The following is a 23,765-nucleotide window of genomic DNA, read 5'->3' as shown; positions in this document are numbered from 1 at the left end:
CAGAAGTCTTCTAAAAGTTGTATAATTATTTATCTCCTTGACTTCTGATGGGAAGGTGTTCCACAGAGTAGGCACAACTACTGAAAAGGCCCTCTGCCTGTAACTTCACTTCTTGTAGCGAGGGAACCCCCAGAAGGCCCTCAGAGCTGGACCTCAGTGTCTGAGCTGAACAATGGGGGTGGAGATGCTCCTTCGGTTATACAGAGCTGAGGCTGTTTAGGGCTTTGAAGGTCAGCACCAACCTTTTGAATTGTGCTCAGAAACGAACTGGGAACCAATGTAGTTCTTTTAGTAGAACTGGTGTTATGTGGTCCCGGTGGCTGCTCCCAGTCACCAATCTAGCTGCCGTATTATGAATTAGGTGTAGTTTCCAAGTCACCTTCAAAGGTAGCCCCATGTAGAGTACATTGACGTGTTCAAACTAGTCTGGCAAGAGAGTGTGCAGGCAGGTAGGGTCTCAGCTGGCGTGGTGGAGCTGGTAGAGTACAATGGAACTGTCTCAGGTGGAGCTGGTAGACAGCCACCCTGCACACAGAATTAACCTGTGCCTCCATGGACAGCAGTGAGTCCAAAATGACTCCCTGGCTGCGCAACTCGTTGTTCAGGAGCACAGTTACCCAGTTCAGGAGCAGGGAGTCCCGCACACTTGCACCTCAGTGATGTCAAGAGATTGGGCACTTTTAAGTCCCAGAGTCAGGACTTCAAAGCGTTATTGCAAAGAACCCTTCACTGTACTTTAAAACGCCCAAGACCAAGGCTTTGCCACCCATCATCTGGTGGGCTGTAGAGCCAATGGACAACAAGGAGCAAACCTTAAGGCATTCACATCCGCATCCCTACTGCTGGCTCTTTATTCTATCATCACAGATGTTTCCTTACCTGTTCTTTTTTCACTTTTTATGTGCTCTTTTGCACAACATGAAAGCCAGTCCTGGAAATCTAGGGGGATGTTGCAGAAGTTTAGCACTTACCTCCATGTTAATTGCTTCCAAAAAACAATCAATTTGCAACCCTGATGACTTGTGGGCATTTTGTGTTGATGGAATCTGGGGCAGTATACCGACATTCAGTTCTCATCATTTAAAATTTAGCACAGCATGGCGGTATATTGATGAAAAAGCCACAGTTTCAAAACACATAAGATACTGCAATGTAAAAGGAATGTTAGAAAAATCAGGACAGAAGGGCTGACATTACAACAAGTAAAACTCTCGCAATAAACCCCATGTCTGATTGCAGCCTGCTTGACCCACATCTGATGCCACATATGGGGGAAAAGGTCTTATGGGGTAAATTAGGAGCCCTGGCAGGTCAGGTTTGTCCTACTGGCCAGATGAGATTGCATGATATAAAGTACCTGATTTTGCATTGGAATTTGCAGATTAGTATTGGTTTCCTGTGCAACCTCCCCACAAAATGGAATCTTGTTTGCTATTTTTTTCAAAAAATTTATTTTCCCATGTAAGTTGCCTTCCATCAGAATAATTCCCAAACATCTTTTTTTAAGAACCACTGAGCACAGGTAACAGTTGCTGCTTGGGACCTTTACTCAAAGTGCTCCTCAGGGTTCCATTGAAACCAAATCATCCACCATTTTAATTGTTCACAAATGGTTGTAGGTTTTTTTTGTTTTGTCCCAGTTCGCCAAATTAAAGGCAGAAAGGTGAGTGGAAAACAAAAAGGAAGCAAGAAAGCAAAAGGGTTTCTAGTGCACTGTTATGCATTTTCATGTAGCCGTTCCATATAGTTCCTTAGTTCTTTACATCCCCCCAGGTCCATGTCCTGACAAACCCACTTGATATCATCCTCACTGCTGGTCAAGATAGAGTTGACGGTAGGGCACCCGCCATCTGAGGAGATGGTGGTGAAAGTGGTGAACTTGACTCGCTTCCGCTTGGAGGTTGGCGAGGCGGTCTGTTCGCTCTTCTGCTCCTTCCCTTCGGGGGTGGCAGTGGGGTCCGAGGACCGGAAGACTTGGCCGTTGAGGTTCTTCTGGGTGTTGGCATCCAGGAGGTACTTGCTCTCCTCCAAGTCTATGCCTTGGTCAATGGCCGTGATGCACTCCTCTTGCTGGGTGGAAAAATTGAGGTGGTTCTCCAGCAGTTCTGTCCTATTGCTTAGTCCTACCCAGTCATGAGAGTGGCTCAGGCCTTCTTGCTCTTCAAAGGGATCCTGCTTGTGCCTATACTTCAAAGCAAAGGTGATGCAGTTGATAAGGAAGACTAGAATGGCCAAGCAAAAGACACCTAACAAAGCATACATCCCAATCTCCAAGTCACTTAGGCCCCTGGGTGTCTCCACAAGGTCGTTCTCTTCCAGATCTCCATTGCTCATTGGCAAGTCCACCTGTGCCGGCAAGCTGGTGAAGTCTATTGGGATGTTTTGCATATGGCTGTCATCATCTAGAAGGCTCTCGCGGTCCTCCTTTTTACTAAGAATTGACTTTTGTGTGATGGCCCCCCTGGTTTCTTCCTGGCCCATCGACGAGCTGTAATAAGGCCCATCTTGTCGAGACCTCTCCTGCAGGGTTGTCTTCTGACGCCTGTCGCTGGTGTGGTTTTCCAAGTGCACACTGGCCCCAACCTGCTTGCTGTCACTGGTGTTGGGGTTGGCATCATTTTGACCAAACTTGACCTTGATGTTCCCAGTCCCGACTGCCATGACGCTCTTCCTTTTAGATTTCTGGCATGATTCGCTGATCACCATCTCCACCTTCACCAACAGCCCCTGGCCTTCTGACTCAGCAACGACAAGGGGCCATTTGAATTTGGGGCTCTGGAGAACGGAGACCACCTTCTCATCTACAGATGTGGCCACCAGAGAGAAGTCCTTGATGTCATATAGGTCCAAGGGCATGACTGCCCCATCACTGAACTGGATCCAGCAACTTATAGCAGCTTCCTGTAGGGGAAATGATGACATCATCATCAATCTGAGAAACCCATCAGAGTTAAAAACCACAGGGTTGCTATGATACAAGGAGACAACATAAGAGGCATTTCAAGTTATGCATGGTGGGAAAAGAGAAAAGTTTTTCTTCCTATCTCATAACACTAGGACTCGGGGACCTCCAAGGAAGCTGAATGTTGGAAGATTCAGGACAGACAAGAGAAAGTACTTCTCCACACAACACTTAGTTAAAACATGGAACTCAATCCAACAAAAGGTAGCTACTGCAGAAGCTATTGTGAAGAAACCAGAAAGCTTTCCTGAGGTCATACATCAACACAACATATATTTGTAGAAAGACCATTTGAAATGAAATTAAAACAGAAATAGACTTCCATCTAATTAAAAGCCGAGGACTTAGTACAGGAAGGTGCCTTATGCCAGGTGTGTCTATTTATTTCTGTATTGTCCATTCCAACTGGCAGAATCTCTTAAGGGTCTCAGAAAGAAGTAGAACCATGTTTATAGCTGGAGATGCCAGGGATTGAACCTGGGTCCTTCTGCATGTAAAGCAGGGGCTCAACCACTGACGTCACTTGAGCACCAGGGTGACACCATCTGATTGCTATGTATGGTTTCAGAAAACTGACCTTGCCGACCCAAACTGGCACAACTGGCAAGCCAAAATTGACCTGCAGGCCAGAAGTTCTCCACCCCTGCCACACATGGTCATCCCAAAGGTCACACTGAGCAAACTGAACCTCCTTTTCCTTTTTTGGTTCACAGTGGAGAAATATAGAGCAGACCCCTTTCCCTATTCCTGAGCGTCCCACCCCCCCTCCAAAGTGCTTCAGTGGCAGATCAAAGAAACAATCTCTCCAGCCTGGAGACGCAGCTATGGAGGAAATTTAATTCCACACCGAGCCATTTGTTTTTATTTCAATTCTATGAAAAACAAGGGCTACGTTTTAAATAGTCATAGGTAATAAGATTTGTTTTCCACAGAAGTGGTAAGAGACTTGTATCCCCCCTGAGGTCTCTGGTGCATGCTTTGAAACACTAATAAATTGCATGTCAAACAGCATCACAGGTGATTGGATCATTTACTACTGCTCGGTATTCAAACTGGGAGGGAGCGCGCACAAGTAATTACTTATTATATTTATGATTTCTAAAAACCACTTTATATAAAAGTCTCCTTGCAAAGCACACAGGGCATGAGGGAATGCAGGCCTTGGACCTAGTGCTAGCCAGGAAGAAAAGCATCAGAGTCCTGAGGCTGCCAGGACTGAAAAAGTGGGCTTCTAAAAGCTCTTGGGCCAAGTTCAGGGTTCTTGTTTTATCTATCTTTATTTCACTTATTTACTACCTTTGTCTTCGCATGGTTCTTCTCCCCATTTCAACCAGGAGCAGTTCATTCAGGATTGTGAGCCAATTTTCTGGAACTCCCTCCTGGCTGAGATGAGACAAGCCCCTCTCCCTGTTGAAATTCGAGCAATTGCAAGTTGTATTATGTCTGCTTACTGAACTTAAGTTTTTTTGGTTTGCTTTAAGCTCCATATTATCTTGATTGATGAGCTGTTTTATTGTTTGGGCCATGCCCAAGACAATTTGCTTAATGAAGCAAAGGACAAATTGGCGCACGTATGCAACCATTCCATATACAGTGGTACCTCGGGTTACATACGCTTCAGGTTACAGATTCCGCGAACGCAGAAATAGTACCTTGGGTTAAGAAATTTGCTTCAGGATGAGAACAGAAATCACGTGGTGGCGGCGTGGTGGCAGCAGGAGGCCCCATTAGCTAAAGTGGTGCTTCAGGTTAAGAACAGTTTCAGGTTAAGAACGGACCTCCAGAACGAATTTAGTATGTTACCCGAGGTACAACTGTACAGGAACGAATCTTGGCAACAGGGCATGGCAAGGGCAGATCAGCAGGGTGCTTATAAAGCTGGAAGGCAAGGTGAATGACACACAACTCTGCCCTCCAATAGAAGGGGATGGTTAGGGAACTGAGGAGGAGGATTTGAGCAGCACCACTGCCTCCCAGCAGATTCTGCCTGAGGCAGTCACCTCACTCAGCCCAATGGCAGGACTGGTCCTGCTGTGTATACAACTTTGTGACCATCTATGGAGAAAACCAGTCTCTCAGTGGACCAGATGGGGATGGACCGGAGCTCAGGGCCAAAGCATCCTCCGGGCATGCAGAAAGTCCCAGGTCAGCATCTCCAGTTAGGCTTTCTGTCTGAAACCCTGAAGGGCTGAAACCCTGAGCTAGATGGGCCAAAGGTTGGATTCAGTATAAGGCAGCTTCCTAGATAATAAATAGATAAACCTTGACAAGTTCCTGACAATGCTGACACTGTGTGGAGGCTCTTACTGTATGCTCAACATCCCTCCCGCTTTCCCCTCGCCAACTGCTTTGCAAACCCAGTATTGACCTTGGACACAGCGGAAGGATCACTTACAAGCCCCTTGAGCTCTTTTCTAGTTTTTGGCCTGCCACCTGGTTTCATTTCTTCCCCTGACCCCCCACTGCACTGAAAGGATAGATTCGGATATGACTCAATTTCCTCGGGAAGTGAAATGCACAGCTGGCTGGGGCTTAGTGCCACCAAGCCTGCTCCTTTTGAGCTGATTTCAAGGTAGCGATTTTAGCTCTGCTGGTCAACAAAGGATGAACTGCCTGTCCTGGCTTTCTAGCCGTGTGTCGCTTGATTGCTGAACACTACAAAGAGAAAGAGAGAGAATGTGCATTGGGGAAGGGGGGGGGACTTCATTCTAAGTGCTCTACCAAGGCCTCAGCCTTAGGTCACCTCTTCCCATCCCCACCAAAACCATCTGAAAGAGAGATGAATGAGCATCATATGAATGAGTAGGAAATTTACCCAGTATTCACTGTCTAATTTGCCAATGCCTAAATGATATTGAGCGTCAGAACAACTTGGCCACAATAAGGAAACTTTGCCCATGGTACGACCACTTTGATTCTCTGGCACCCTATCTGTATAACCTAGCAACTCCAAAATATAGACGTGCTTTTACCCTAGCAAGATTGAATGAATTGCCCTCGGCTGTACTTGAGGGACGATTCCAACAGATTCCATACGAAAAACGCTTCTGCCCATGCGGATATGGCAGCACCGAATCAGTGGCACATGCCCTCCTCACAAGAACACTTTACAAAGACCTGAGGAACGAGATTATCACCCCTCTTTTATTGCCCATTCCGGGTCGCCCAACCACTGCCACAGTGTATTTTCTTTTGGCAGATCAAGAGAAGCAGATGACTGCAAAGGTTGCAAGGTTTTTAGCTGGGGCAATCAGAATAAGGTCCACTATTTGATTGCTGATTCAGGACCCTAAACTCTGTTTTATACAATCAACTTTTAATTTTGTTCTGTGCATATCACAATGTTTTTTGTTGCTATGGCTGACGGCTGACGCAAATAAAGTTTCATTCATTCTTCATTTTTCTACCCAGTACTTGCTTTGATAAAAGGGTTTCAGGGGGTGGAACACAACTTGAGGGTCAGCAACTGGTAGTTCTTGGGCCAAATGAATGCACACAAAGCCAATCTCATACACAAAAGAAGTCTGTAAATAGGAATGGGAGAATCTCTCAATTTCGTTTGCCCCCAGTTACTCCTCAACTACATCCTTGCTTCTCCCCTCACAGCCTACCCCAAGTCCTACCCCCATTTAAAGGGGAGGCAGGTGCTTCACAGTGTGGTCTTGGTGAAATGGATTATAGTTCTATTTAAGTTATAAGCTTTGATTTCTTAATGTGCATATTTGTCCATTGTATGCAAATCTGCATTCTCCTTTGTCTTTTTTTTTGTTGATGGACTACAACTCCCATAATGCCTAGCTAGCAGGATCAGCAGCCAGAGAAGATGGAAGTTATAGCCCAACAACATCTGGGGCCCCAAGGTTGAGAAAGTCGGCTCTGGATGGTTCCTCCAGCCTCAATGCGTTCCAAACGTTCCTCAGATGAAAACAAGGACATTTTTCACTCCCCTGCAACTGACCCTCCTCGATTTCACATTTTTGCACTGACCCCCCTCACAGAGCATTTCCTATCAGAAGAAGGGCGAGTACCGCCACCACTGTCAGGGACTGTGCTGAGGAGGGCTACACTGAGGAGGAATGGTGGGAGCCACCTGCTCCTGCTCCTGAATCTTCCCAGGAGCAGGAGGACAGCATAGATTTGGAACAGTGGTTTGCAGAGGGGCATAGTTCAGAAGGCAGAAGCTAGGAAATACTGGATGGGGAGCAGCTAGCAGAAGAAACACTAGAAGAGAGAGAGACTTAACAGATTCACAGTCTCTGGATAGCATCCACCCCCTTCTCCAAAGTCACGGAGAGCTCAGAAAGTGTCAGAACAGAAAGCACAGAGGGTACAAGCTCAGATTACAGGACGTAGGAGTGACGTAGATTAATAGGGACAGAGGGCGGAGCATCCCTTAATTGGGAGCACCGCCACTTCTATGAGATGTGTTCTTTGTTCTCTTGCTATGATTATTAAAGATTCTAACTGGTGAGGCGTTCCTTTCGTTTGATCTCTTATCTACTGCCACGGGGGGTGGGAGTTGATTCCCTGAAGCCTGACAACCACTTGACCAACAGGACATATGCCCTCCCCCGTTTGGAGGAAATTGCTTAATCCCCATTTCACTTCATTTTATTCTTGGGTAGATATACAAAAAGAAAAACACACACTGATAATTTTTTTTTAGAAAGGGGCAAGATTAGATGTGAATGCACAAAGCATTTAAAATAATAATAATAATAATAATAATAATAATAATAATAATAATAATAATAATAATAACTCCTTGCGCTCAGCTCTGCTCCTCCTTTCTTCCCGCCCAGGGCAGCACCTGTCCTCTGCCTGCCACTCAGAGCCGGCCATGTCAAGTGAGTCTGGGCCCCAACGGCAGCCTCTCCTCCTTCTTGCTGACTTTCCAGCAGCTGCTACAAGCTGTCCAAGAGAGGAGGCTGGCAGTGGAGGCCATGGGTTGCTCCCTTGGAGCCACAGCTGCCACCACCGCCATTGCTTGTGACAAATGCCAGCTCATCCTTCTCCCTGAGCTTGGCAGCGGTTGGCACTGGTGGGGGAAATTGGGACATTCTGAGATCATGTCAGAAAGCCTGGGTGGCTTTCCAAATTCTTGGACTCTCCACTTGGAGGGTATATGCTTGGTTGGCTGGGAATTGCCCAAGTATAGTAGGCCTCAGAAATGGCTGTTTGTCACTAGGTAAACAAAGATTCCTACCTGTTTTGGCACCTGGAGGATTTCCTGTGCTACTGCTGTGGCAAAGATGGCCTTGTTGCTTCCTGGGCTCAGTTGTAAGGAGAGGGAAAGGCCAGTCACCAGTTGGACCCCCAGGTCAGTAATCGTCACCTTCTCATCAAGGACAGTCACAGTCTTTTCAGCCAAGATGGCGTCAGAAAGCGGAGACAGGATCTGTTCAGGAAAACCAAGGCAACCCCGTCAGAACCCGCATGGAGAGTCATACATCTTAAAACCTTTTATATATATATTAAAAAGCATAAAACATTTCAGTCCCAACTTTCCTTGATGGATTTATTTATTAGCAGACTACCAATAAATATTCCCTGGGCGGCTTATGGCAAGCTTGCCCAAGACAGCTAACAACAATACTAAGTAGAAAACAAATTGAAGGTAGCAGCAAAATCTATCAAATAATAAGCACCAAGTAAGCAATTATGGGTGGTGCTGTGGGTTAAACCACTGAGCCTAGGACTTGCCGATCAGAAGGTTGGCGGTTTGAATCCCCGCAATGGGGTGAGCTCCTGTTGCTCGGTCCCAGCTCCTGCCAACCTAGCAGTTTGAAAGCATGGCAAAGTGCAAGTAGATAAATAGGTACCACTCCGACGGGAAGCTAAACGGCGTTTCCGTGCGCTGCTCTGGTTCGCCAGAAGCAGCTTAGTCATGCTGGCCATGTGACCCGGAAGCTGTACGCCGGCTCCTTTGGTCAGTAAAGTGAGATGAGCGCTGCAACCCCAGAGTCGGTCACGACTGGACCTAATGGTCAGGGGTCCCTTTACCTTTTCCTTTAAGCAATTATGGAAAAGCAACAGCAGCAACAACAACTACCACAACAACCACAACATAAATAGTAGGAATGGAAATCAATAATTGATTCTTTGAAGGAAGCTTTCACACAAGAGGTAACACGGCATCCATCAAATGGCTGAGTTGACCGTAGGGTAGAAGTCAACCTGGTACCCTCCAGAGACTCATTCCAGGCCATTCACCATGCTGGGCTGGGGTTGATGGGAGTTGTAGCACAATGACACCTGGAGAGCATCATGTTGCCTCTAGGGACTAGCTGAGAAAAAGGTCCTCCTGAGAATGGGAACCCTGACAAAAGACAACTCTTGCAGGTATCCTGAAAAGGCAAGAAACTGCAAGGCTGCAGTTAGGGATAGAAGAGAACTGAATTCAGTTCACATTTGCTTGAAAATTTGTACCTTCCAGGCTAATAGTACATGTATTGAAAAAACAATCAGCCCTTGAGTTTCACATTTCTATGAATTTCATAGTAATGTTTTTGCTCAAAATATGTTTGAAAACACACTTTAAAATTACGTTATTTTAGGATCATATAATTTAGAAATGTGTAGCATGAGTTAAAATACCTATTAAAGATTTTGTGATCACATGCTATTTCAATGCATAGTTATTGGTATTTTTAATACATATATTACATTGTTTTATGTAGACCGCTTAGAGGTTTTTGCCCCTTAAGCAGGATATAAACTTTGCAACGTAAATAAGCATTTTTAAAACAAACAGATTTTTTTAAAAAAATAAAAAAATAAAATTGCAGTTTGGCACAAAACTAGGATGGGACAGACCTATGAATGAACACAAGCAAATCTGACTTATTTAATATTCCGTTGCTGTTTGTTGTTGTTGTTGTTGTTGTTTTATCCTGCCTTTCACCCAGATCAATAAAATTATCAGCTCAAATGGCAGTAGATAGTTCTATCTATCTATCATCTATCTATCATCTATCATCTATCATCTATCTATCTATCTATCTATCTATCTATCTATCTATCTATCTATCTATCTATCTCTATCTATCTATCTATCTATCTATCTATCTATCTATCTATCTATCTATCTATCTATCTATCTATCTATCTGAACAGACATTTCTGTTAATTCTAATGTGAAGCATCATTTTTTAAAAAAATATTCTTTCTCCCCCCCCCCTTCCTGTTGTGTAGGGTGGAATGACTCTTCAATTATAGTTCCTGCTGCAACATATATCTACATCATCCTTCTTGGCTGAAAAAGATTGTTTCCCCCATATGCTAATTTAACCCAAAGATTCATTGATTAATTGACTAACAACGTCATACAATTATTCAATTACATTTCCTTCAATCAAAATTAGTGATTGAAAACAAACAATGGGGACAAATTATGGGCAGCTAAACAGAACCCCTCATTATGCTTTCGTCTCCCTTCCCTCCTGTCTCCCTCTGTTACCCATCCCTACTGTCTGACCTTAGATTGCAAACCCATCGGGGCAGTGACCTATCTTTATATATTTTTTTATTTTTGCTTGCATTACAAAAGACTCTGAAGAAAAGACAAGCAAGGCTTATGAAAAGTGAATTAAACAAGATGGATGTGAGCTGAGCTATCGCTCTCTAAGATCTTAGCATTTCAAAAGCAGCTGACTTTGACGATTTCTCGAGTGACAGGCTATACATATTCTTTCAAGTGGATAGGCCAACTAGCCTTCCCCGCCTCCCTCCCTCTCGCTTCCAGTTCCCTTCCCAGATATACATTCTCTATATTTATGGACAGTCACAGAAGGCAAGATGAGACTCTCAGCTTTTGCAACATATAAATATAGATTGCTACCGAGGGCTGCAGTCTCCCCACTTCCTAAAGGCTACCTGTTGAGGAAAAGCAATTTGGTAAGGATAAGGGGCAAGTGGTCTGTGAAGCAGGGCAGCATCGCTCACCTGTCTTCTGAGCACTGAGCATCACTGCTGGTTCCTGAGAGGGAGAGGGGCAGGAAGGGCAGCATGGTGCAGGTACAGCAGCAGAGCCAATCCGACGCTCCTGCCGCCATGCCTGGACAACTGGCAGTGGCTCTCTGTGCTTGGAAGGCCTGTGCTCCCTGATCACTGCAATGGGCAGGGCCAAGCCCTACCACAAGGCAGAGTGAGACAGCTTCCATAGCCAACAAATGCAGACGGAAACTGGCTAGGAAGGTGTGCCATGTGGTCTGCCCTGCAGCTCCTAAGCTAGCTGGCACACCTATGAGGTGATCTGAGGTGACCCACCTCACGCTGCATGTTCTGGGGGGGGGGCAAGAGATCCTGATCTTGGTGGTTTCCAATTCAGCTTTGGGTAAGCTGAAGATGCAGCCAAAAGCCAAAGCCAAGGACAGCAGCAGCTTTGGCTCATGGAATGGTCCTATTTTTCCAAGACTCTCAGGCATGTCCGTTTCGGAGGCTGAATTTGGCCCACAAGTCGGTTTAATCTAGCCCCTGTGGCAGTTGATATCCTGGGATAAAATCCTAAAAAAACCTCAACAACATCAATCCTAAAAAAAGGGTTGGCCCTTTGGTCGGCCCTTCACTCCATCAAATCTGGCCCTCTTTGGAAAAAAGTTTGGACACCACTGGATCAAGAGGGAACACTCCTACAAAATGTCTGCATTTCTGCTGGTCTCCTCCCACCCCACCAGGGCATGGGCCCAGATCTGTGAGGAGGAAGTCTTGGTGGCCCACCTTGTCTCCAGTGCCAAAAGGTCTTGGGCCAGTCCTGGCTACTGGGATATGGCCAAGGCAGTTGTCTATTGCCTAATAAGCACCTTGGGAAGTTCTATGTCATAAAAAGTGGTGTTTTCAAAATATAATATAGAAAGTTTTCATTAAAAAAGAAAATATTGGGGGGGGGGGAAATACAAACTGGGCGCACCCCACCTCTTTCCTCCAACCTATAGCACTGAAACGAAGAGAGACTGAAAGCTGCTAATATCAGTATGAAGGGAAATGTTAACACAACCATATATTATGGAATGTGGCAGGTACACTTTGTCCTGTAGAGCCTTTGTTAGTTTACTGGATGAACGGAAACCAGTCTGCCATGAAAGTCTCTTTCTCTTTTGCCCTCCAGCCACACAATGCCAGTTTTAGGTCAGTTTTTCAGAAAGCGCTATGTCCTAAATTACGTTATACAGTTTTTGTACTTTTAAACCCTTCGTTTCTTTCCAGTTTCCAGCTGTCAATATATTCTTGCTCCCATAAACCGATAACCAATTAAATGTGTATATAATGACCCTTGGCTTTCTCCACTGAATATACCCAACAATACTATTTCAGGAGGTTCCCCCACCCCCCAGTTTTCTCAATATTTTTGTTATTTCTAAAAAGATTTATTCCTAGAACTGGGAAACTTTGGGACAGTGCTACCACATATGTGTGAAACAACCATGAGCTGTACACCCCCCTCCAGAAAGTAGGTGAGTGGGTTTATCCATTTTAGCTATTTTTGTAGAAGTTAAATGCCAGGAGAGCCAGTGTGGCATAGTGGTTAGAGCATAGGACTAGGATTTGGGAAACCCAAGTTCCATTTCCCACTTAGGCATGGAAGCCCACTGGGTAATCTTGGGCCAGTTACCACCTCCCAACCTGACCTACCTCAGAGGGATGTTGTGAGGATAAAACGGAGGGGAAGAGAACTACGCATGCCTCAAAGTCCTTGGAGGAAAGGTGGGACATAAATGCAATAAGTGATGGTTATTGTGATGGCCTGGGACTCGGGCTCGGGCTCGGAACCAGAGGAGTCTCAGTCTGCACCGGATCCTTTGCCTCAGGCGGCATCTGGACCAAGTCTGGGGCCTGACCCTGAAGAGTCCCAGTCTGCACAGGTTCCCCTGCAACAAACACCAGCTGGGCCGAGTCAGGGGCCTGAGCCTGCCCTGGCTCCAGATGTGGGGATTACCTCATTGCCTCCAGCTGGGCCATCACTTACAGCTGCTCCACTACCAGTTGGGTCAGGGGAGGCTGAGGCGGCCCCTGGGTCTACTAACCCACCAACTTCTGCTGAGCTGCTGAGACTAAGGTCTGAGAGAAGGAGAGACTTGAGTGTTCACCTTTGGGCGAAACAGGGAGGTGAGTCGCCGGGGGATCAGGACTGGCCGTTACCCCAACATAGATAAAAGGCTGTCGGACCCTGCCCCAGGTTGCGGGAGCAACATTGCTGTATGCCAGACCCTGCCTGAGATCCTGTGCCTGTCCTTGCCTGGTTTCCTGCCTCGTGTCCTGCCTTGACTCTGTTGGACTGACTCATTGTGGAACCTTCAGATTATGGACCAGACCTGGACCGCGGTTCTTGGGTTACCCCCGGGCCCAGCACAATGAGGATTGTGTATTATTGTGTATTATTTTCAAATAGTTTTTGAAAGACATTTTGCATCATCATGCTGGTCTAGGTGAATATTTGATCTGATCCAGAATGGCTGCTCTCCTGCTCTTTCCCAGCATTCCTTTCCTCCTACCTGAATCGTCGTCATCCCCAGCTCTTGTCCAACCAGCACCTGCCCGTCTTGCAGCTTTGCAATCCTCGGCTCTTCCACTTGTATGAAATCGCTCACCAGCTCAGTGATGTCAACTTGCCAGTCTGAGCCCAGCAGGTAGGCCATCTGCCCGCCAGGATCTGAGGGTTCGGCTACAAACTGTGTGAGCACCCGCACCATGGCGTGCTGGTACTGGAGGGTGCAACCTCTTCCCTTCCGCTCATCCTCCTCTTCGTCATCGCTGTCCCTAGCTGGCCTGTCAAGGCAAAAAAAAGCAGAGGGGTTGGGCAAAGAAGAGCGCCTTAAGGTTGTCTTAAAATCCTCCCAGTGATAGGGACATAGGAAGCTGTCTTGTATCAGGTCGGAATATTCGCCTATCTGGCCCAACACCATCCTCGCTGTCCCTAGCTGGCCTGTCAAGGCAAAAAAAAGCAGAGGGGTTGGGCAAAGAAGAGCGCCTTAAGGTTGTCTTAAAATCCTCCCAGTGATAGGGACATAGGAAGCTGTCTTGTATCAGGTCGGAATATTCGCCTATCTGGCCCAACACCATCCTCTTTAAAGAAGGGTCTTTGGCTGCGAGTGCCTGTTCTCAAGTAGGGGAACACACTGAGGACCCCAGCAGGATTGGATCCTCTACTCAGCAGCTGGTGAGTGGAGGATTCAATCCTGCAAGGGGCTGCTCTACCAGCATGTTCCCTGCAGGGAATGCAGTGGCAATGTAGCACCCAGCAGGATTAAACCTTCTCTCTTCAGTGTGGTCAGAGAGTGCCCTTCTCCCAAGTCTATATTTAATTAGGGTTTATAACCCCTGGGTCTGGATCTGCTGGATCTGGGTTGGGTACTCTTTGGGTCAACTTGGGCCAGGGGTGGGGGGATCCCCAGATAGGGTCCCAGATCAGGCCAGGGAGGTTCTGCACAGCCCTAATGGCAACCATCTGCATAGAGTGCATGGCCTGCATCTAGACCCGATAGAACAACCTCAGTCAAAAGCCCACCTCTTGTTTGAGACGATGGGGATCCGCCACCCCTTGATCTGATTTAACTCTGTGTCCGAGACCTCGATCTGCAGAGGGAGGCGGGGCACCCACACGGTCATCTCCAGGGGGGCACTCAGATGCTGGTACATGAAATGGACACGGACGTTTGATTTCCCTTTCATTTCCTTCCCGTTGACAAAGACGTAGTCGCATCTGTCGGAGACCTGGGAACAAGAGGAGAGGTGGGTGAAGGAAAGCGGCAACAATGAAGTCCCTAGGTGAAATCATCAAATCTGCATCTCGCTGGCGCTGTAGTCAGAGGCGCAGTGGGATGGAGCCGATCTCCTGAGACCAGTGTTACTGCAGCTATTCTGGATGCGGGTGCAGTGGTATCTGGGACTGGCAGGATGCTCACGAGTGCGCAGCGGGGGGAGAGAGGCTGGAGTCTGACTTGGGAGAGGGGGCCAGGACTTCTACTGACCAGGAGGCAAGAATTAGAGGTGTGGGAAGCTTCAGAGCTGGAGGATGGAGCACAGGATGGGTCAGATGAAGAGGAGGAAGAGGCAGGTCAGGCAAGTTAAGGAACAGGTACTTTCTCACCCTCTCCTGCACCTCTGTCTCCCAGAACCAGGAAGGGGATGATCAGAGGAAGCTTCCACACAGGTGTACTCTCTGGCTGTGTGCATGCAGCCTGTCAGGTGGAGCCACAGGTAGAGGCGAAGTGGTCCCCTATTGTTGCAACTGCTCCATAGAATGCAGATATGGGAATAGCTGCCTGGACACTATAGACTGTTGTGCGTGGTATTCAGATCTGTAGAAACAACTATAAGTGTCATGGAGTGGCTGGATGCAGAGGAGTGGAGGGAGGAACCAGCTTGAGAACCCCCAAGGGCACCCCCAGAGGAAGAAGAACCAGGGGATTAGAGGTGGGACAATGATGAGTGGTCAGAGGGAGAAGGGGGAGCAGACTGGTACGAGGAGGTGTTGGAAGCTGAAGGGGCAACAGGGTTTAGTGAGCAGGAAGAGGCAGTGGCAGAGGGCAGTCCAGAATCAAGGCTGGAAGGGAGTGGGAGCAGGCTGCTGAAAAAGCCAGGAAGCCTCCCCCTTCTGCTGCGACCAGCTCTGCAACCCCCTGGTCTCCCAGAAGACAGAGAGGAATGAAGAGAGATAAAATGACAAAGCCTTAGGCTACTAGGGAAAGACCATGGGGAAAGCAGGGACCTTCAGACTTCAAAACTGCTTCATTAGGGCAAGACCTACTGCTAAGAGTTGCTGTGATCTCCAGGCCTGAGCAACAGCATCTGCCCAGCAATGACCTGACCGCCATCCTGCTCCACTCCAGCTCCATCCAGGTGCATGGATCCTGGTATTGGAAGGATTACTCCACTCCACCACACCCACCAGTACTGCTCATTGGCTGAAAGCTAAGAGGGACGGGTCTTAAGTGTTTCATGCAGCATCCTTGGTCTGTCATGGGACTGGGGCAGAAACAGCCAGATCCCACTTGCTATCACCCCCCGCCTTTTCTTGCTTCCAGCTTGTATCCTGCATCCTAAATACAAATCAGGACAAATGACAGTTATGCTGTGCACAGTTCTGGTTGCTGCACGTCAGAAGATCAGACAAGTGGTCTATCTAGCTCAGCATTGTCTGCACTGATTGCCAGGGTTCTCTTGCAACCCTGACATGAGATGCTAAGGATTGAACCTGGAATCTTCTGCGTTCAATGCTGTGCCTCTTCCTGGTATTCTTGGTGCTTCCACCCTTCCATTCCATTCACGACGTCACATGATTTTATGAGCTTCTGTCAGTCTGGTTCATAAATCACACATTCCCCTGAAGCTTTTCGCCCACATCTCGGTGAAATGACACAAACCCGTTTGTTATAGGTTGTTAAAATATAGGCGCAAAATGCACGTTCAAATAATTTATTAACTCCCACTTTGCAGTGGTGATGATCTGAAGGAATGATCTATTAAAACCCTGAACTCTTTTTCACAATCCATTACCAGCCAGGCCTTCTGTTCCATTATGATGGTGTATTTAATATTTCTGCCTCCCGAATATGCATGATCTTGCACTTATCTGAATTTAATGCCATTTTCTACTTTTCTGTTTAAATGCAGAGTGGATCTAAATCTTATCGAAACATCAGAAACTGCTGTGGCATAATTTACATTCAAGCATTATTTTTTCTGCCTCTCCCAAAGAGAAAGACCTGCCCAGAATGCAGAAGAGTAAATCAGTGTTCAGATGCCTTTGATTGCAGCTAACCACAGAGCCATAGTTGTATATTGAATCCTTAGAGCTTTTGAAAAGTATTAGGGTTGATATAGCTCAGAGGGAGAACCGTGTTAGCCTGTTGCAGCAAAAACATCCTCTATTCTGCCTTGGACTCAGACTCCACCTGGAGTCCTGTATCCAGTTCTGGGCAATACAATTTAAGAAGGATATTGACAAGTTGGAACGTATGCAGAAAAGAGGGGTCAAGATGATCAAGGGTCTGGAAACCAAGCCTGATGAGGAACAGTTGAGGGAGTTGGGTATGTTTATGCTGGAAAAGAGGAGACTGAGAGGAGATATGATAGCCATCTTCAAATACCCGAATGATTATCACATGGAAAATAGAGCAAGCTTGTTTGGACCCAAACCAATGGATTCTGATTAAAAGAGAGTCCAACTGAACATTAGGAAGTAAAAGCTGTTCAACAGTGGAACGGACTCCCATGGCAGGTGATGGACGCTCCTTTATTGGAGTTTTTAAAGCAGAAGTTGGGTGGCCATCTGTCAGGGATTCTTTAACTGTGACTCCTGCACAGCAGGGGGCTGGACCACCATTGACAATTTCTTCCCTGGCATTCAGAATGTTACAAGCTGCTGAGCTGAAGTACAGAATACACATACGTAGACTAAGAGAACATCACAAAACATTCCTACCCACATACAGTGGAATTTGAATTGTTTATTTTCCCCATCAATCATCATCATAATCTATTGAATTTATATCTCACCATTCCTCCCAAAGGAGTCTAGGGAGGCAAGCACATCAACATTTCCAAAACAAAACAGCTAAGCAGTTAATCATTCTAAAAGCAATTACGATAAATAATGTCTAAAAGCAGTTACAGTTAAAAATGTTCCATAAGTTGTTGTATTGAAAAACATTAAAAGCAGTATCATCCTCTACTCTAAGTGTTGCCTGTAACAGCATTCTTCTGCCACCCAAATGCCTGGGTAAATGGGAATGTTTTCAAATTCCTCCTGAAAGTTAATAAAGATGGAAACAGGTACACCTCAACAGGGAGGGCATTCCAGCTACAGGGTAAAGGTAAAGGTAAAGGGACCCCTGACCATTAGGTCCAGTCATGGCTGACTCTGGGGTTGCGGAGCTCATCTCGCTTTATTGGCCAAGGGAGCTGGCGTACAGCTTCCGGGTCATGTGGCCAGCATGACTAAGCCGCTTCTGGTGAACCAGAGCAGTGCACGGAAACGCCATTTACCTTGCCGCCGGAGCGGTACCTATTTATCTACTTGCACTTTGATGTGCTTTCAAACTGCTAGGTTGGCAGGAGCAGGGACCGAGAAATGGGAGCTCACCCCATTGCGGGGATTCGAACTGCCGACCTTCCAATTGGCAAGCCCTATGCTCTGTGGTTTAACCCACAGCACCACCTGCGTCCCTCCAACTACAGGGTACCACCACTGAAAAGGCCCTGTCAAGGGTTGAGGCCCACTTGGAGCCTTTGGTGGTGACAGCACACCCACATGGTTTTAAGGTCTTGAGGGGCAAAGAGTCCAAAGAGTTAAAAAAAATACCACATGTAAGAAAATGAACCTGATGATGGACTAGAAATCACACAGAGTTATATCACAAATTGGACCTAATTCACATTCATCTTACCAGGCACTGGAACTACTTTCAGGTACCGTTCAGATATTTTTGAACAAATGCAGTGCTTTTCATTCAATCTAGAATCATAGAATTGGAGAGTTGGATAGCTCTAGCCAACTGAGCTCTCTAACTAGATCATTCCAGACACTGTCCACCATCCCTTTCAATCCAAATGAGACAAATGTAGGAGTAATTAAAAGTTTTAGAAACCCAACAGCTGTACCCTAAAGTAAGGGAACTGCTGGATTCTGAAGGCAGTAGGCTTTATCAACGTAGACCTATTGAAATAATGGACCTTCTTCCATTTCATTGGGTCCACTATGAGTAAATATATATAATATCTCTGCTCCAGCCCCTCATTTCACCACCAGACCTCTTCTGTCCTCCTTGAGATAAGGGCCCCCAGGAAAGTCCTTTAGCAGCAAATGTGCTGCTCCAAGATCCTCATTTGTTTTTGTTTTTTTTAAATATTTTTATTGGTTTTTACACATAGTAAGAACAAACAAAACAAACAAACATAAACATTAAAAACAAACAACAGAAATTGACTTCCCCATGCCTTCCCTTCGCCACATCCTTGTTTTACCATTTTTTCGAGCAACTCATCGATCAGTCTTTAGTCAGGTCCCTTTTGAGTTTTCTTAAAGTTTAAGATTTACAGCTGTAATTCTTTGTTTCCTACCCCTTAACATCTTATCAGTCCACAATTTTATAGTAGTTTTTTAAATATGTTTTAAATTTCCCCCAGTCCTCTTCCACTGTCTCTTTCCTCTGGTCACGGATTCTGCCGGTCATCTCTGCCAGTCCCATATATTCCATCACCTTCGATTGCCATTCTTCCAGAGTAGGTAATTCTTGCATCTTCCAATACTTTGCCAACAGGATTCTTGCTGCTGTGGTTGCATACATAAAAAATGTCTTATCTTTCTTTGATACCAATTGGCCGACCATGCCCAAGAGAAAAGCCTCCGGTTTCTTTACAAATGTCCACTTAAGGACTTTCTTAATTTCATTATAGATCATTTCCCAGTAGGCTTTAATCTTTGGGCAAGTCCACCAAAGATGATAAAAAGTACCTTCAGCCTCATTACATTTCCAACATTTGTTATTGGGCAGATGGTAGATCTTTGCAAGTTTGACTGGGGTCATGTACCACCTATAGATCATTTTCATTATATTCTCTTTCAGGGCATTACATGCCGTAAATTTAACACCGGTGGTCCATAACTGTTCCCAGTCGTCAAACATAATGTCATGACCAACATCCTGTGCCCATTTAATCATAGCTGATTTCACTGTTTCATCCTGTGTGTTCCATTTCAGCAGCAAATTATACATTTTAGATAGATTTTTAGTATTGGATTCTAGCAATTCTGTTTCTAACTTTGACCTCTCCTTCTGAAAACCAAGTTTCCTGTCCTGCTTAAACATCTCATTTATCTGACGGTAGTGTAACCAATCTCGAACTTTATGCTTTAGCTTCTCAAAACTTTGTAGCTTCAGTTTTTCGCCATCATATTCTAAAATTTCACAATGCTTAGGCCAATTAGAGTCCATGTTAATTTTTTTCACTGCTTTCGCTTCCATTGATGACAACCACCTAGGGGTTTTACTTTCCAATAAATCCTTATATCTATTCCAAACATTGTACAATGCTTTCCTGACAATATGCTTTTTAAAACTTTTATAAACCTTTACCTTGTCATACCACAGATATACATGCCAACCAAAGCTATTGTCATATCCTTCCAGATCAAGAATGTCTGTGTCTTCAAGAAGTAGCCATTGCTTCAACCAGCAAAAGGCTGCTGATTCATAATAAAGTCTTAAGTCTGGCAGGGCGAAGCCCCCTCTAACTTTTGCATCAGTTAAAATCTTAAATTTTATTCTGGGCTTTTTGCCCTGCCAGACAAATTTAGATATGTCTTTCTGCCACTTCTTGAAACAGTCCATTTTGTCTAGAATCTGCAACGTCTGAAATAAAAACAACATTCTTGGCAATACATTCATCTTGATAACAGCAATTCGGCCTAACAAGGAAAGTTTCAGCCTAGACCATATGTCTAGATCTTTTTTAACTTCTGTCCAGCATTTTTCATAGTTGTCTTTAAATAGATTCACATTTTTTGATGTCAGATTTACCCCCAGGTACTTAACCTTTTTTTCTATTTCCAACCCAGTTTCACTTTGAAACCTATCTTTCTCCTCTTTTGTTAGATTTTTTTCCAGCACCTTTGTTTTCTGTTTGTTCAGTTTAAATCCTGCAACCTGGCCGAATATCTCCATTAATTCTAAAACTCTTTTGGTACTAGCTTCTGGCTGTTGCAAAGTTAGCACTAAGTCATCTGCAAATGCCCTTAACTTATATTGTTTAGATCCGACCTGTATTCCTTTTACCAGCTGGTCCTTCCTAATCATGTTTAATAAAACCTCCAGGACAGATATAAACAGTAAAGGGGATATAGGGCATCCCTGTCGTGTACCTTTCTCTATTGGTATTTCATCCATTACCACATTGTTCACAATTAGTTTCGCTCTTTGTTCAGAATATATTGCACCTATACCGTTTTCAAACCCTTGGCCTACCCCCATCCCATGGAGATTCTTCTTCATAAATTTCCAAGAAATGTTGTCAAAGGCCTTCTCCGCGTCCACAAAGATCAGAACTGCCTTCCTATTAATGTCCACCTCTAGCATCTCCAAAATGTCTATAATGTTCCTCACATTTTCTGACATATGTCTCCCTGGGAGAAAGCCTGTTTGGTTCTTATGAATCTCCTCCACCAAAACTCTCTTAAATCTTTTTGCCAAAACGTCTGCAAAGATTTTGTAATCCACGTTCAAGAGTGATATAGGGCGGTAGTTTTTAACTTGATGTTTCTCAGTCTCTGTCTTCGGTATAAGTGAGATGAATGCTTCTCTCCACGATTCGGGAGCCTTTTTCCCCTCTAATATCTGATTGCATACTTCCTTCAATGGCTGTATTAGCCATTCTTTAAGATCTTTATAGTATTTCGCAGTCAAACCATCTGGTCCTGGTGATTTCCCCAATTTCATATTCTGGATGGCACCCTCTATTTCTTGTTCTGTAATTTTTTCATTCAAAATCCTTTTATTTTGTTCTGAAATCTTTGATAGTCCATATTTTTTAACAAATTCCTCTATTTCTTGTTCGTTTGTAGGCCCTTGTGCATAAAGTTTTTTGAAGAAACTTTGAAAACAGTTGCTTATTTCATTTGGTTTGTTGATAATTTTCCCATCTATTTCCAGGGATGTCACAGTGTTTAACTTTTGCCTCTTTTTCAGTTGCCATGACAGCAGTTTCCCACATTTATCTGCCGATTCAAATGTCCTTTGTCTCATTTGCTTTATCTTCCATTCTATTTCCTGATTCATCAATTCCATGTATTGCGTCTGATGGTACTTTATTTCTCTTAAAATCTCATGAGACTTTGGTTTAGATCTCAGTTTCTTTTCTCCTTCCTTTATCTGGTTCAAAATCTTTTCCTTCCTCTCATTTTGTTTCTTCCTTTTTATAGAATTTTGCTGAATTAGGAATCCACGCATCACGGCCTTGCTTGCGTCCCATATTATTCTTTTTTCCACCTCCGTTCTCAAATTTATCTCAAAGTAATCCTTCAATATTTTTTGGGCCTTTTGATAAATTTCTTCATCTCTAAATAGGGTGTCATTCATTCTCCATCTGAAGGTTCCAGCCGTTGTTAATTTCATTTCCATCTTGACTGCGTTATGGTCGGAGCAGGTTTTTGTGCAGATTTCTGTTTTTTTCACTCTTGGTGCCAGGCTGCTAGAAATCCAAATTTGATCAATTCTAGTCCAGGTCATTTTTGCTTCCGAGAAAAAGGTTCCCTCTCTTTCCAGAGGGTTCCTAGTTCTCCAAATGTCGATCAAGTCCATGGTGTCAGTGAGTTCAAAAAAGGTCTTTGGTAGTCTCCCGTCCTTAGAAATTACTTGTCTTTGTGCCTTGTCCATGTTTGTGGAGACAACTCCGTTGAAATCTCCCATCATTATAATTTTAAAGTCCATAAAGTCCATTAAAGTCTCATGCAACTTCTTGAAGAACTCTGCCTTCCCCTCATTAGGTGCATAAACTCCAACAATTAAAATCTTTTCTCCTTGAATTTGAATTTCTACTGCCAGGTATCTTCCTTCATCATCTTTGAAGATCATTTTTGGTTCCCATTTTTCCTTGGCATAAATCACCACCCCTCTTTTCTTAAGTTTGTCTGAGGAAACAAATTCCAGTCCTAGTCTCTTATTTATCAAAAGTTTCCTGTGTATCCTGGCAATATGGGTTTCTTGCAAGCAGATTATATCTAGCTGTTCTTTCTTTAATATGTGAAAAACTTGATCTCTTTTTCGGGGATGGTTTAGACCATTACAGTTCCAACTCAGAAGTTGCAGGGACATTTTTGTTATTGGGTATTTTTCCCACCCACTGCTCCAAGTTCTTGTTCCTCGTCAGTCGGTGCTGGGTTCAATCCAAACGATAGGTTTGTAATATCCAGTGTTTCCCTCTCTACAGTTCCTTTCTGAAAGTCCTCAAAATTTCTCTCCAAAAAGTGTTCTTTGTCTTGAATTGTTTTTATTTTGATTTTCTTCCCTTTGAAGTTGAAGGACAACCCTTGTGGGAATTCCCACCTGAATGGAATGTTATTTTGTTTCAATAGGTCAACTAAGTCTTTAAATTGTGTTCTCACCTCCAAAAAGTATCTAGGAATATCTTTAAAGATCTGTATTTGGGAATTTTTGATAACCAATGCCCTCTGGAAGTGTAGATTCAATATTTTGTCTCTTTCTTCCTTGGATCTGAGAGTGATTAAGCAATCCCTTGGCTTCTTGCCTTGCTTTCTGCCGATCCGGAAGGCTGTAGTTATTGTAAAATCCTCTTCCTCTTCCCCTAACTCTTCGCTCCAAAATTCTTGGAACTTATCTGTAAGAAATTCCCCGAGCTTGTCCTCCTCCTCCTCAGGTACCAGTCTCAATTTCAAATTCTTGCCTTTCCTCTCCAATTCCATGAGGGCCAGGGCTTCATCATGTTCATGTACCTTCTTTGCAATAGGAACAAATTTCCCTTTGGTTTCCTCGGCCGTGGTCCTCGCGCTTTCAGCTATTTTCCTTGTCTCTGTGCTTTCCTGAATTAAACGATTTATAGAATCTGTATTAGTCGATATTATTGTCGTGTTCAAATCCAATCTTGTTGTCAATTCAGTCAGTTTCTTGGAGTTCTCTGTAGTTTGCCTAGTAAGTGATTCTAAAGATTCATTTATCCTGAGTAGAGCCTGTGTCATGGAATCCATTGATACCGTTGTTGTTCTTTCCTGTGTTGCTGCTGCTCCTGTCAAGGAGCCTCTTTTCTTTTGAGCCTGAGCCTGTTTTGCTTTGGATCTTGTTGATATTTCATC

The 23,765-nt window shown here is 44.7% G+C and overlaps 1 protein-coding gene across 2 annotated transcripts in view; it reads right to left on the bottom strand.

The window, feature by feature from the left end:
• Positions 1-1,254: 1,254 nt before the first annotated feature.
• Positions 1,255-23,765, bottom strand: part of LOC309359497 (transmembrane protein 132D-like) — a 461,903-nt gene continuing 439,392 nt past the window's right edge. The window contains exons 5-8 of one of the 2 annotated variants that reach the window (XM_081893266.1): positions 14,466-14,671; positions 13,453-13,726; positions 8,169-8,360; positions 1,255-2,901 (exon numbers count right to left, since the gene is read on the bottom strand). In XM_081893266.1, coding sequence (XP_081749392.1) covers positions 1,717-2,901; positions 8,169-8,360; positions 13,453-13,726; positions 14,466-14,671 — 1,857 coding nt within the window. In that variant the 3' untranslated portion in view covers positions 1,255-1,716. The remainder of the gene's footprint in view (positions 2,902-8,168; positions 8,361-13,452; positions 13,727-14,465; positions 14,672-23,765) is intronic. The other variant, XM_081893265.1, reaches the window with a different exon arrangement.

The sequence above is a fragment of the Podarcis melisellensis genome, assembly GCF_964234715.1.
Source record: "Podarcis melisellensis genome assembly, chromosome: 16".
Taxonomy (NCBI): Eukaryota; Metazoa; Chordata; class Lepidosauria; order Squamata; family Lacertidae; genus Podarcis; species Podarcis melisellensis.
Note: the sequence above shows the minus strand (reverse complement) of the source record. Positions and strands in the feature narration are given on the sequence as shown.